The sequence below is a fragment of the Diceros bicornis genome, chromosome 5 (assembly GCF_020826845.1).
Source record: "Diceros bicornis minor isolate mBicDic1 chromosome 5, mDicBic1.mat.cur, whole genome shotgun sequence".
Taxonomy (NCBI): Eukaryota; Metazoa; Chordata; class Mammalia; order Perissodactyla; family Rhinocerotidae; genus Diceros; species Diceros bicornis.
The window spans coordinates 24,723,722-24,737,882 of record NC_080744.1 but is presented as its reverse complement, the minus strand read 5'-3'; the positions used below and the strand labels follow the sequence as shown (position 1 = coordinate 24,737,882).

The window sequence follows — 14,161 nt, the reverse complement described above, 5'->3', positions numbered from 1 at the left end:
AGAGACACTTGGTTGCAATATATGTATATTTTAAATCATAAAGCACTTGATCATGTCTTGAGGTCACTGCTGCTGGTCAGTTTCAAAGGACCTAGTCTTGTGCTACAGCCCTGGCAGGAGGGGCTCGTCTAACAGAACACAACAAACAACAGAACATAAAATACCAAACTGTACTCGCCAAATTAGATATGCCCATGGAACTCCTCCACTGGCCGTCATCCTCTTTACCGCTGACAAGGGAAGCGCTCCGATCCCCCCGGGCTCCCTCACCTTTTTTTCCCTTACTCCCTTTCATCCCACCTCTTGCTTCTCTCCCCAAACAGACCACACAGAATCCGTGGACCTGAATAAATCAGTTGTTTTATTTCCCCTCCAAGGATGTAACCTTCCACTCCCCAAATGGCTTTGACAGTTTTCTCATTTGCTAGCTGAGGAGGATATCAAGAGACACTGACCTGGTGGTTTTGCCTAAAGAGGGAACGCTCAGTAACTATTATGCTTCAGCCCCTGATTTGCTTTAACTGTGCCCTTCTCCCTCCTCCCCACGTCCTCCCTACCTTTTCACCTTCCCTCGTGAACGTTCTACTTATGCTGCTCCCCACAGCCCCCCTTGTCTGGTGTGGAGCTGCTATAAGGCACATCTGCCTTCAACCCCACAGCATTCTCTGCCAGCCAGGGAAAGCACGGGGCCTCTAGGAGTGCCTGCTCCCTATTTAATCAGATTAATCCCATCAGCTACCCTGAGGAGTCAGATTTTGGTGTTAAGTGAGCTATCTGTGGAAGGAGGAGAAATTGTCAGACATCACTTAAAGAGCCCTGTCCCTTGGACGACTGGGAACTGCTGAGAGAAATTAATCTTCCAGCTATTTAAGGCAATTTCTTTTCCATCATCCTTTGTCAAGAGGACTGCACTGGGAAATGAATCTGATGGGAGTCCCTGAACTGGTACACTCCACTCAACAGCATCTCTCCAACGCTATGCGGCATCCATCATCCCCACACAAGCGGAGACACACCACCACTGCAAAGCCAACTCCGACCAGTCCCAGCAGCAAGAAGCCACGTCTGCACAGGGTGGACATCACTGGGCCTGGGGGCCTGCAGTGTGCCTCTGCCTCTGCTCTACTTTCTTTCCAGAAAACCTACCACAAATTGATCTCTTCCAGTGAGTCTTATCCAAGATCCAGGAAGGCAGGGAAACAGGAATATGCCAAAACACAGGACTGTAGGTTATGCGTTTTCTTGCCTGAACGTAAGGACTCAGGCAGTGCAGAATAGGTGTTTACATTAAACAGCCAGATTACTGCCGAAGCCAAGCGTGAGTCAGAAACAGGGCAAGGGTACCATTGCTTCAAGACCATCTCTTCTCTCCAGGCTGAATTTTCTTTCATGGGCTATGAGCCCAGGGAGTCATGCTCTCTGGGGTCATGTAATAGAATTCCAGTCTTCATCTTTCTTTCCACCCTCAAAGTTACTTCTCAGGGCAGGTATTTTCAAATTGCATTCCTTGGGATTCCAAGAAGTGCCAGGGAGTAAGGCAGGGCAAGGGGTGGTAGCAAGTGGCCGGAGCGGGAAGCTCAGTGGTTGAGGCTCTGGACTCCTCAACTCTACTTGACCTGATTTGATTTCTTTCAGGTGTTGGGATTGCTCCTAAGAGTTCATTTTTTTTAAAAAAAGGTTCTAATTTTTTAAAAGATCTGTAAACCAGTGTCCTAAGCGAGAGGAAGATGATTGTACCTGTGCCTCTCATACAGCTGACCATTTGCCGATGGCTTCACAGAAGGGAGACGTGGCATGGCGCCTGCCTGCTTCAACTGTACAGTAGGTCCAGGTCCACGCTAGCAGCTCCCTGACTCCAGGGGCTCCCGAGGCACTTTTCAGCAAAATGAATCTCCTTAGGCACGAGAGTCATTTGTTTTCCAAACTCCCTTCTCCAATCTCACTAATTCCCAATTTCCCTGCATTTGACAAATGCAATTAACAAGCCTCGATCAGTTCCTGGCCGACAGCCCTCATCAATCAATAGGGCGACTGCATGAGGCGGGGAGGGGAAGAGAAGGTGCAAGAAGGGAAGGTAGCTGAAGACGGGGGAGAACAGGCCTTACTCCGTCTATTTCTGTGCAACACCCTCCCAACCCCTCAGTGTCAAAACATGACACTGGGTTGTCACCCTCACCAACCGCTCTCTTCCTTCTTGCTAACTAAATACAAAGCTGTTATTATTTATGCCCTCCTCTCCCAGCTTTTTAAAGGTTTCTCCCACCAACCTCCTCTTTCCCTTATTTCTATGTCTTCTCTTTAACAGAAGGCCTTGCCATCTGCTGTCACCATAGCCTGGGAACCCCCTCAGTGCTGGGTGTGATAAATCAGCCATCTCTCTGCTCTCAGCTGGGCCTCTTTCCCACCCACACGTTCCAGTGACAACTTTGTGATTCTTCCTGCCCAGGAGGCTATATAAGCCCACCATCATCCCCCTCTGTCCCCTATATATACACACACTGGAGGGCCAAAGGACAAGGATCACCCAGCTTGTGGTCACTATTGCCTTCACACTCACCTCTTCCCAGGTCCAACCCTTCCCTCCTCAATTAAAGATTCAAGATGGACCCTCTTCACTTTTCTGCTCTGCACATAGCATCAGCCTCCCCTCCCCCACCACAGGGTGAGAGCTTTTTCCTCTGCAGCTCAGCCTGGTACAGCCCTGTGCATCTTTCCACCTCATCAACTTTTCATCTCTTTGCAAACGAAATCGGGAATTCTCTCCCTCCTCCCTGCCTCCCTCTCCTTCTCCTTTGTTATTAGCTTCATGAGTGGGGACGTTAATGTATTCACGAGACAATGTCTTTACACCACTGTTTCCTGTAATTACAGTCACTTCCCTCCCACTGTCCTGGTTTATTTGACTGTAAAGTGCTTGGAGGAGGGACAGTGTGGACAAAAGACACAACACAGGCTGAAGTCGAGTAGTGTAATGTTGACATCCAAGAAAGTAAAACAAATAATCACCTCTGCAGCATCTCATTAACAACTGGAAACACAGAGGTCAACGCACCAGAGCTTAACAAAATTATCAATATAATCGGGGACGCCTCCACTATAGGATGGGGTGCTATACCCAGATTACCAACGAAAGTCACCCCCCCAACAAATGCAAAATAGCCACATCCACCCTCCTTCAGGGGGCAGATCCACTATACTTGTCATGTAGATCAGCTACATTGTCACTGGAGACTCGGATCCAGCCATCCTCCCGGACATGGTAGAGGTTGACCGCACCTCCTGAGTAGGCATCTCTGTAGGTGGCTTGGTAGATGGCTCGTCGGGCCAGATCATAGGCCTCTTCCACCTCCAGGTCATAGGAGTAGCCCCGATCCATGACCCCATAAGCATACACAGAGCCAGAACCTACAGAGAAGGTGGTCCCTGAGATCCGGTTTCCTTCACTGTCCACATAGTAGAGGCCTAGAAAGAGAGATGAGGTTAGCAGGGAAAAAAAACGACTACTCCTTTGACATCTAATTCATTCTCCAAGGCAATAGTTCTCTACCCTCTGGAAACCCAGGCGAGACCAACATAAATACAAGAAAATAGGACTTCTATAAAATTGCTTAAAAAAAAAAAAAAAAGCTGAGGGAATCAAATTAAATATTAAGACTCCAGGCTTCTACAACATACCACCTCATCTCACCTCACATTATAGTAACTACCTTGCCTGTCTTCTCTGCACAACCAAAAAGCAAGTATAATTCAAATGACTTCGGTTTCAAGACCGGAACTTCAGGCACTGTGGGAGATAATGTTTAAAACAATCCTAGCCCTCAGAGTTTAGACTATCTGGGGGACAAGACATATATCACACAATAGGAGAGTAAAGCCTAGAGTTCCAAGTCATATTGTAAGGATCTGCACCGTCCAATGTGGTAGCCACTAGCCACGTGCCACTACTGAGCATCTGAAATGAAGCTAGTACCACATGCTAAAATGATAACATTTTGGATTTGTTGGATTAAATACAACATACTATTAAAATTAATTTCTTCTTTATTTTTAATTTTTAAAATATGGCTACTATGAAATTTAAAATGACATGTATGGCTGACATTATTTCTATTAGTGCCAGTATAGACCTGGGGTTGGCCAGGCCAACCGCCTATTTTTATAAATAAAGTTTCATTGGAACACAGCCACACCCATTTGTGTATACACTGTCTATGACTGCTTTTGTGCTAAAACAGCAGAGTTAAATAATTGAGACAAAGAACATATGGCCTGTAGGCCTAAAATATTTACTATTTGGCCCTTTATGAAAAAGTTAGCCAACTTCTAATATAGATGAAAATTTAGACAAAAATTTTAATAAAACTTTTATCAGTTCCAACTGTCTGCTGGACCTCTCCAACTGGATGCCTTTCTCACCAAGTTCAGATTCAAACTTCCTGTCCTCAAATACTTTCAGTGGTTCTCCATTACCTACCAAACTCATCCTTCTTGTGCCCCACCAACCCATACTTCCTCCTGTAGTTTCAAATTCTGCCAATGGCATCACTTATCTTTCTCCTATTTCAGTGGTTCTTAACTCTCACTATGCATCTGAATCATCTAAGGAAGCTTTTAAAAAAGATGCCTAGGACTTACTCCAGGTTTTTTATTTCAATTGGTCTGGAGTCGGGGACAAGCATGGAGCTTGTTTTTTAAGTTCTTCAGGTGATTATAATGAAAGCCAGGTTGGGGACCCACTGCCCCGATCAGTTTTCAGGTTCAGATGATTCTAATGTCCACTCCAATCTAGCCCTTCCTCAGTCCCACTGCCACTACCTTGCCCAGCAGGGTCACCACCTGGCTCCAATTTACCTTTCTGGTTTCGTGGCTCACTACTCCCCTTCACACACCTTAGTTCCAGTTAAACTGGACTTCCAGTTATTCCCCCCAAAACCTCATGCTTCCTTCCTTCGATTGTTATGTTTCCTTTCTCTCATTTTCGCATCCATGACAACTGCCACCTTTCCATGAAGTCTTCCCAATTCCTCCTATCAGAAGTAACCCTCTCCTCCTCAAACCTTCTTCAGCATTTTATTGGTTCTTTTAAAAATCGTACTCATCTCATTCAGCCTTATATTAAGTGATCTGTGATCCTTTCTCAGTCTGGTTCAGTCTGGTTCTGACTCATTCTGAATGGGATGGTTTGTCAGGAAGGGTTGGACAGGGTACCATTTAGGTTATACTCAGCTTCCTGGGTTGTCCTTGCTAGCCAGTTTCTGTACTCCCTTACACTGTTTCTACCACCTGGAACAAACCCAACAGCTAAGGGCTCAAAGTAACATTTCTGAAATGCTTCCCTAGACCACACAAGATGTATGGAACTATTCTTTCACACCTTTCAAAGAGAAAAGTGTCTCGCTTTCCAAAGTAACAAACTGAGCTCCTCTTTCACATCTACTTTTTAATCTCACCGCATTCATTCTCCATTGAGTAATGAACTGATATATTCCCCAAAGCAAGTGAAAAAGTTGTGGGTACCCTACAATTGTTCGAGAGAGGAAAACTAGGCATTTAGTAAGGAGCTAAATGAATGAAGCAAAAACAATAGGAGCAAAGAGTAACTATTTTCAAGCACGGAAGGGGAAAATTACACAGAAAGTGACTAGCTGTATTCCAGCTTGACTAAAGGGACATTCAAAACTGGCTGAAGAGGAACTGACACCAGATACAAGATTGAGCTTCCCAGCAAGGTTTTTATAAACTGGAAAGGAAAATAGGCTAAGGAATTTCTTTTGAGAGAGATGATGGACTAGAACCTAGGGTGTTTATATTAAGCAAGGAAAGGAGATGAACCCAAAAGGCCCCTTCTAGGCCAAAGACTCCCTAAAGCAAAAAAGGGAAGAGAAATGACTAATTTTTGAGTGGCTACTTACTGTATACTAAAGTTTTGCTGTCCAATACAGTAGCGACTAACCCCATGTGGCTATTCAGCACTTGAAATGGGGCTAGTGCCACATGCCAAAACGATAATATTTTAGGTATTTTAGATTAAATGAATTGTTAAAATTAATTTCACCTATTTATCTTTACTTTTTTCATATATTCACTAAAAAATTTTAACTTAAATGTGTGGCTCATATTATATTTCTATTATATAGCACTGACTGGAGTTTTTATGTCTATTATCCAATTTAATTCTCAAATTCCACTCTTTGTAGGTCTTATCATTTTGTGGGGGAGAGAGTAGAAGGAAAAACATTATGTGCCAGACATTACATGCTTTACATGTATTACCTCATCTAACCAATGTAACAGATGAGGAAACAGAGGCTGAGAAAATAAGCAACCTGTGTTGAGGTCCCACGGTTAGTCATGACACAGCAGGGCTAACTCCAAGGCCCTTTCCCACCCTACAGTGCCTTCCATGAACAAAGAGAAGGAAGGTCCCAGAACCTAATCAACACATCCTCAGCACTGAAAGCCCTTTCATTCACCCGTTCATCCAGCCCCTCCTTTCTGTAGGGGCAGCCCAAGAATCATGCCACTGCAGCTAAACTCACCAGGGCCTCTCTTATCCCAGCCACAGATCATGGTGCCCATGGACAGCCCCATGCCCTTATACTGATACACCATGTTGGCCAGCAGCTTGGAGGCAGCTGCTACCGAGATGCGTTCCTTGTTTCGAAGTTCATAGATTCGACATTGCCGAGCCAGCAGCCGCTCCCAGAAGCTGCAATCGGCTGCCCCTCCAGCCATGGTGCCCAGCAAGTAGGGGTTGATCTCTATCACCTTCTTTACTGTCTGGGAGGCAATGTAGGCACCCGCTGTGGCCCGGGAGTCCGCTGCAACAATGACTCCATGTTGAAACTGTTAAGATCAGAGGAAAACACAAAGCAGGCCACATCAGACCACAAAAACATCTCCTTGACATTTCTCTTTGCGTCAGTGCAAACCCAGAACATCATCTCTGTCGTATTATACTTCACAATATACTTTCCCACATACTAATGTCACTTGAGCTTCACATCAAAGGGAACAGGTTCTATGAGATCGAATGACTTGCCCAAGATCGTAGAGTTCATTATTGCAAAGCTGGGTCAGGAATCCCAACTGTTTGGCTCCTAGTACAGTGCTCCCTCCCACCAATCTTCCCCCACATGCCATAACGTTTCGGTTACCCTCGCCTAGCCAGCGGGGCCACCCAGTTTCCAAAATCTTTGGTGAATGGTTACAACAGCCTTCCCTCTGCCAATGTTCATTGCTGCTGCGGCCTCCCCTTTCCTGAACAGGAGCAACCGGGGGTGGCCTAGGCATCAACCCAAGCAGCCTCGTGTTCCTTCTCCCACTCACCCCCAGCCCCACCGCCCCCCTCGAGAACCGAGGCCTCCCTGGGCAATGAGACAGCGAAGCCGCTGGTGGGGAGACAAGAGGCCCGGGCCTCCGCTTGGGTTTCCTGACCACGGCCACCGCGAGCTCCGGTCGGCTGGGAAACCGGGAGGGGCGCGGGCGTGCGGGACTCAGCCCGGCGCGACGGCGGGGTCTGCACCTTGAAGGCCAGGGTGGTGGTTCCATGAAGCATTTCGATTCTCGGCTCCTCTGGGACACCCCAGCTGGGCGCGGCCAGGCTCAGCCCATCACTGGGACTTCCGGGACCCAGGTCCAGGAGATCTGCACGACCCCCGAGTCCGAAAAACCCGCGCCGGTTCACCGGTAGCGGCCTCTCCAACACACTGGCCAGCGCCATGTCTAGTAAGGGCAAAAGGAACTCCGGGAGTGAACGCCTAGGAAAGAGCGGCCGGGCAACGCCTCGCTGTCACAGCTTCACTTCCTTTTCAATCTATCCCAGCCCGGAGCCATTTTAACTCCTGGCAACCACGCCTCCAAAAACAACAGCCAGGCGCAAGGGACTATTTTCACCGAGAGGGAAAAAAAATAAATGGCTTCACTACCCTTAAATTCTAAAGGGATCTGGCTGCCATCTTGACTCTGGTCATGAGAGCAGTACTGGATTACATTAACCTCAAATTCATAGGAAGCGATCGGAAACGTCCATGTTGCGTGCGGGAAGTGAGGCCGGCCATCTTTGAGAAGGGCGTGACTGGTTGAAAATCAGTTCTGAACCCTTAGCGGTAAGTCGTCCGCGCCCAGCCCGGTGTCCGAGCAACACTTTACATCTCTACTCATTCAGCACCCTGTTAACGCGACTGGAGTTGCCATTTTGTTTAAGGGCACCCTCTAATACTGGGTAAAATAATGATCTCCTCTGAGGCCATTTTCCTATGAAGTTAGTTAAACCACAGGAGGTTGTGGTGAAAAGCGCAACAATTATGAAAGTGCTATACGTCTTGTTTGCTAGCATTAATCGCCACACTACCCACGTTCTCTAACAGTAACCAACTTTTAAGATTCAATATTTTCTTTACTCCCACCCTCTGGTGGAAAATCTTATAAGTAATGAATGGCCCAAAAGGCAGATAGAATAAAGAAGAAAAAGCAAAGGGCCCAGTTAATCCACAAACTAGATTCTCAATTCAGCTCCTGAATAACTGAGTCAATAGTCGTTTACCATCTCAGAGCCTGGAGGAGAGAAGGCTCCATAAAGATGTACCAAGAGGTTCTCCAATTTAAGCTTGCTAAGACAAGCTCTTTATTCAGGAATGTGCTATATTTTATTGCCTCTCCCTCTCTCCACCCACCTTCGTTTTTCAACTCTTTTGGGAACCATAACAAGCAAGGAAGTGGGCAAATGTATGAAATGTTGCCTCCTGCTTTAAGGCTCTATGAAGTCAGTGTCTGGCCTTCCTTGGTGGATTCCAGCGGCAACATCCATCAATATCTAAATTTCACTTTCCTCTCATGCCCAACTCAGCCCCTCCTTTTCCCCAGCAGACTCTGCATGTGTTGTATTTTTAATGCTGAAATTTGGCAACCCTTTCCAAGACCAACCATCAGAATGGAATGAAGCAGATTTTTATCTGTGTCTCACAGTTAGAGTGTGTGGCAAATGCAGAGTGCCTCTGCTTATTGAGCAGGTATTATTTTGCAGTCACCCCTGCAATGCACCTAGGCCTCCTTCTGACTTCTGTCAGGGTTCTGTCACTCTGCCACTAATGGCATTTGTACCTCTCTTAAGGCCCTTTCACATTTTACCTGGTTGTAAGTGTACATTTATTTCCTACTGGATTGTGAGCTTTTAAAGACAGGTATATGTCTACTATTCATCTCTGTACCCACTGTGTGCTTAATACATGTTTGCCAAATGAATACATGAAAGAATGACAACAGTGTTCTTCCAGTCACAGAGGCTTGAAGCCCTGGCTCACCTTTAACAACTCCCCTTCCTTTCCTCTACAGCCAGTGAGTTGCCAAGTCCTGTTGATTCTCCCTCTACAATCCTTCTCACATTCTTTTCAATTGCAACTAATACCACCTTTGGCTTCTTATCTCCTCACTCTTGAAATATTCTCCTAATTGATTTTCTGGGCCCAGACTGTACTCTGTAATTCATTCTGCACATCACCAGACTGAGTTTCCTAAAACACCATCTTGATCTTATCACTCACCTGCTCAAAAATGTTCTGTAAGGTCCAGCTCTTCAGCATGGCATTCAAGGCCTTCCATAATCTGTTTCTGATTTACTTTACAGTAGTTCTCTGCTCTAAGGTCCCTACACTTGGAGACCTCAAAAAGGAGAAGTACAAATGACGCTGCTGTTGGTGGGAATGTAAATTGGTGCAGCCACTATGGAAAACAGTATGGAGATTACTCAAAAAATTAAAAACAGAACTATCATGTGATTCAGCAATCCCGCAATTGAGTATTTATCTCAAGAAAATGACATCACTATCTTGTAGAGATATGTGCACTCCAATGTTCATTGCAGCGTTATTCACAATAGACAAGACATAGAAACAACCTGTGTCCATCAACGGATGAATGGATAAATAAAATGTTATCTATGTGGTGGAATATTATTCAGCCATAAAAAAGAAGGAAATCCTGCCATTTGCAACAACATGAATGAAACTTGAGGGCATTATGCTAAGTGAAATAAGTTAGACAGAGAAAGAAAAATACTGTATGATCTCACGTGTGGAATCTAATAAAGCCGAACTCTTAGAAACAGAAAGTAGATTGGTGGTTGCCAGGGGCTGGGGGTGGAGGAAACAAGGAGGTGTTGGTCAAAGGGCACAAACTTGCAGTTATAAGAGGAATAAGTTCTGGGAATGTAATGTACAGCATGGTGACAATAGTTAACAATACTGTATTGTATACTTGAGAGGTGAAGAGAGTAGATTTTAAATGGTCTCATCATAACAACAACAAAAATGGTAATTATGTGAGGTAGAGGATGTGTTAACTAACCTTGTTGTGGTAAACATTTTCCAATATATATATGTATCAAACATCACATTGTGAACCTTAAACTTATACAATGTTATATGTCAATTATATCTCAATAAAGCTGGGGTGGGTGGGTAGGAATGATAAGTGCTGTAGTTTAGAGGTGGGAGAGGAGGTCACTATAGGTTGGGATGAGGTTGGGGGTCCAGGAAGGCTTTGCCAAGGAGGTCTGGATTCATTTCTCTAAATGCCTCTTGGGTCCCATTGACTCCTCAAACCCACAGTCTCTCCTCTCTCAGCCCATACCTGGAAAGGATTTTCAGAATACGTGGTAATTAAGCCAGACTTTGAAGAATAGGATTCAAATAGATGAAGGGGAGGTGGGAAATGTGTTAGGAATAGAGTAAAAAGAGGTTGTAGTGGGTGAATTGGGATTGGACCATAGTGGCCTTAAATGCCAGAGGCCTTAAATGCCTGGGGCAGAGAAGGTGGTTCAGATTTGATTTTGAAGCCCTTCCAGGTTTCTTAGTAGAAGAGACACAGAATTTGAGTGATTCCTTCGGAAAACACATCAGTGTGGAGGATAAGATTAGAGGGGAGACTGGAGGGCAGATCTCCAGATCTGACTGATAATGGCCTCCAGATTGTCCAGATCTGACTTGATAATGGCCTGACCTAGGGAGGTGGCAATCCAGCGATGTATGAAGTGTCTAAGACAGTCTTTATTTTTTAAATTTTATTTTTTTTTATTTTTTATTTTTTTTGTGAGGGAGATCAGCCCTGAGCTAATATCTGTGCTAATCCTCCTCTTTTTGCTGAGGAAGACCGGCTCTGAGCTAACATCTGTTGCCAATCCTCCTCCTTTTTTTTTCTTCCCCAAAGCCCCAGTAGATAGTTGTATGTCATAGTTGCACATCCTTCTAGTTGCTATACGTGGGACGTGGCCTCAGCATGGCCGGAGAAGCGGTGCGTTGGTGCGTGCCTGGGGTTCTGAACCTGGGCCGCCAGTAGTGGACCACGCACACTTAACCGCTAAGCCACCAGGCCGGCCCTAAGACAGTCTTTAGAAAGAGGAGACATTCTTATCTTTTCAGTAAGATCCCCATGTGGTCCTACTCAAAGGAAGGGAGGACTGGTTGAACTTGGCTTGACCTCGGCTTGACCTCCTGCTCTCTCCAGTCTTCCCATGACAGGTTTACACTTGCCATTAGACTGAGACGCCAGGAAACTGCCAGAGCCCCACCACCATGGTGTCTGGAGCATGCAGGCTCTTTCCTTTGTGTCTGGGTCTGTTTCTTTGAATAAACCCATTCCCACAACATCCCTTCGAGCTGCAATATTTAGTAAAATATACTCCATATGGTGCTGGAAATAGTTCCAGCTTGTTACTCTGGCCCAATCTACTTTGTCTTTCTGAAGGGCCAGTTGTCAGGGTCCAGCAACCTTACCCCTTGACCCCCCCTGGTTGGTCTAAGACTTAGACTCAGCATTATGGGGTCAAGGTCAGTTGTTTCTCCTGCCTCAGAACTACAAACCAGTTTCTTGCCATTGTGAACTATTGGGCAGAAGGAGGACCAGGAGAGGGAAGGCCACTAGATCCTTTCAGCTACATCCTCAGAACTGGAACAGAAGTCTGAGAAGCTATATTGCCCGAGAACTCTCAGGAATGCCATCTCTGTATGCAGATGGAAGTTCATATTCACGCCCAAAGTGGAGGAGATAGAGCCTCAGGTTCTAATTTCCCTTCACCTTGCACCTTAGTACCCTGACTTTCTGGAAGGTATTTGAGCCTCCCCACCCCACCTCACAGGCTCTCTTGCTGTTTTCTCTTTTGTCCTTGTCTCAGTCCATTTCTCCTTCCTCACCTTGACCATGAGGTGAAAATGTGAGCTGAGGGCCACAGTTCCCTGGCCCCTACCTCTGAAGGGAGAACCCCACGTCAGGGACTCTTGCCTCAGTGGGTCCTTGGCACTCTATTCTGACTACATCTGAGCACTGACTTGTCCTCACCTCCGCCTAGGCTGGGAGCTCTTTCAGGGCGGGGACAGAGCCTTATCGATCTTTGCATGCCCAATGCCCCCCGCAGGAAGAACAAGAGGAACCCTGCCCTGCTCCTTCCACTCACGCCTCCTTTCCTTTGCGGTTACCCAGCCCCCACTCCACTCCAGGTGCTTGGGGGAAGACAGACAGGAGACTCCCTGGGTGACGCTCAGGTATGTGATGGGCAGCGTCTTCCCAGCACTAGAGACTCTGCTGGCCTCATCCTGTCTCCCCTCTGCAGTCCTCTGGGGAGGAGGGGGCTGCTCCATCAGCTTGTCCCAAAGCCTGATTTGGAGTTAGGGAGAAGTGAACCACAGGTCACATGCCTTCCTCACCTGTTCTGGCTGCAGCCCAGCTTCTCCGTGGCGTCCCTCTTTCCTCAGCTGACCCCAGCCCACAAATCCCTGCCTTGCTCCTTCCAGCCTTCACTCAGTCCCAGGGATGGCTCTGCAGGATGTGTGCAAGTGGCAGGCCCCCGACACCCAGGGACTGTCACCTCACCTGCTTCAGGCTGGCGGCTGGGCTGTGCCCCGGGGCTGTGACCCTCAAACCTTCTTGCAGATCCACGGCCCCAGGCTGGCCCACGGCACCACCACCCTGGCCTTCCGCTTCCGTCACGGAGTCATTGCTGCGGCTGACACGCGTTCCTCCTGTGGCAACTACGTGGCTTGTCCAGCCTCATGCAAGGTCATCCCTGTGCACCAGCACCTCCTGGGCACCACCTCTGGCACCTCCGCTGACTGTGCCACATGGTACCGGGTGCTACAGCGGGAGCTGCGGCTGCGGGCACTGAGGGAGGGGCAGCTGCCCAGTGTGGCCAGTGCTGCCAAACTCTTGTCAGCCATGATGTCCCACTACCGGGGGCTGGATCTGTGTGTGGCCACTGCCCTGTGTGGCTGGGACCGCTCGGGCCCGGCCCTCTTCTATGTGTACAGTGACGGCACCTGCCTGCAGGGGGACATCTTCTCAGTGGGCTCTGGATCTCTCTATGCCTATGGCGTGCTGGACCGCAGCTACCGCTACGACATGACCACCCAGGAAGCCTACGCCCTGGCTCGCCGCGCCGTGGCCCACGCCACGCACCGTGATGCCTACTCAGGGGGTTCTGTAGACCTTTTTCACGTGCGAGAGAGTGGATGGGAGTACGTGTCACGCAATGATGCCTGGGTGCTGTACTCGGAGCTGCAGAAGCTACCGGAGCCAGAGAAGGAAGAGGAGGAGGAGGCCAGCCAGGCCCATCCTGAGCCTGCCGCCCCGCAAAGAGCTGGTGAACTCTCTGTAGGGGCTGGAACTGGGAGACTACAGGATGCCTGCAGAGACTGAGACGCTGTGAGAAGCGACAGGACTCGGGGTGCTGGCTCAGGGAGTGGGTGGGAGGATGGGGCAGCAGGGGGAGCAGCCTCACAGTTTCTGGCTCCAGCCCTTGTGAGATGCCGGCTTCATCTGTTCCAAGTCTCCATCCCTTTCTGCCTCCCAGAGCTGTTGATGGCTCTGTCCAACACGTTCCTATTGACGCCCAGTAGATTGGTTCAGCCCCTTCTCGGCACCGAGTCTTTCTTTCAGCAAGTACTTACTGCGTGCCTGCTACACGCCAGACACCGTGCTGGGTGCTAGACCTTTTTCTTGCCATCCTCTTCTCTGCTTTTTTCCATCCTATCCTGGTCTCTCTTCTTCCTCCTGTTTCCGTTCTCATCTCAGCTTCAGGGGGTCTGTCACTTTCTCACCTTGGCAAGGTGGGGTGACCAAGAGAGGAACCAGGTGGGGAGAGTAGCCCTGAGGGCACAGGCTGGGAGGGGCA

The 14,161-nt window shown here is 47.8% G+C and overlaps 2 protein-coding genes across 3 annotated transcripts; one reads left to right on the top strand and one right to left on the bottom strand.

The window, feature by feature from the left end:
- Positions 1-2,954: 2,954 nt before the first annotated feature.
- PSMB5 (proteasome 20S subunit beta 5) lies at positions 2,955-7,749 on the bottom strand. 2 transcript variants are annotated; one of them, XM_058540984.1, is made up of 3 exons: positions 7,526-7,739; positions 6,540-6,846; positions 2,955-3,462 (listed from the first exon to the last, which is right to left on the bottom strand). In XM_058540984.1, the coding sequence occupies exons 1-3, from the start codon at positions 7,721-7,723 to the stop codon at positions 3,176-3,178; spliced, it is 792 nt and encodes a 263-aa protein (XP_058396967.1). In that variant the 5' UTR covers positions 7,724-7,739; the 3' UTR covers positions 2,955-3,175. The 2 variants fall into 2 exon arrangements, with proteins under 2 accessions (XP_058396967.1, XP_058396968.1); XM_058540985.1 differs by lacking the exon at positions 2,955-3,462 and adding an exon at positions 3,651-3,784 and having other exon boundaries at positions 7,526-7,749.
- Positions 7,750-12,711: 4,962 nt separating this feature from the next.
- Positions 12,712-13,716, top strand: PSMB11 (proteasome subunit beta 11). Its single transcript, XM_058540982.1, has one exon. The coding sequence runs from the start codon at positions 12,805-12,807 to the stop codon at positions 13,684-13,686; it is 882 nt and encodes a 293-aa protein (XP_058396965.1). The 5' UTR covers positions 12,712-12,804; the 3' UTR covers positions 13,687-13,716.
- Positions 13,717-14,161: the final 445 nt, after the last annotated feature.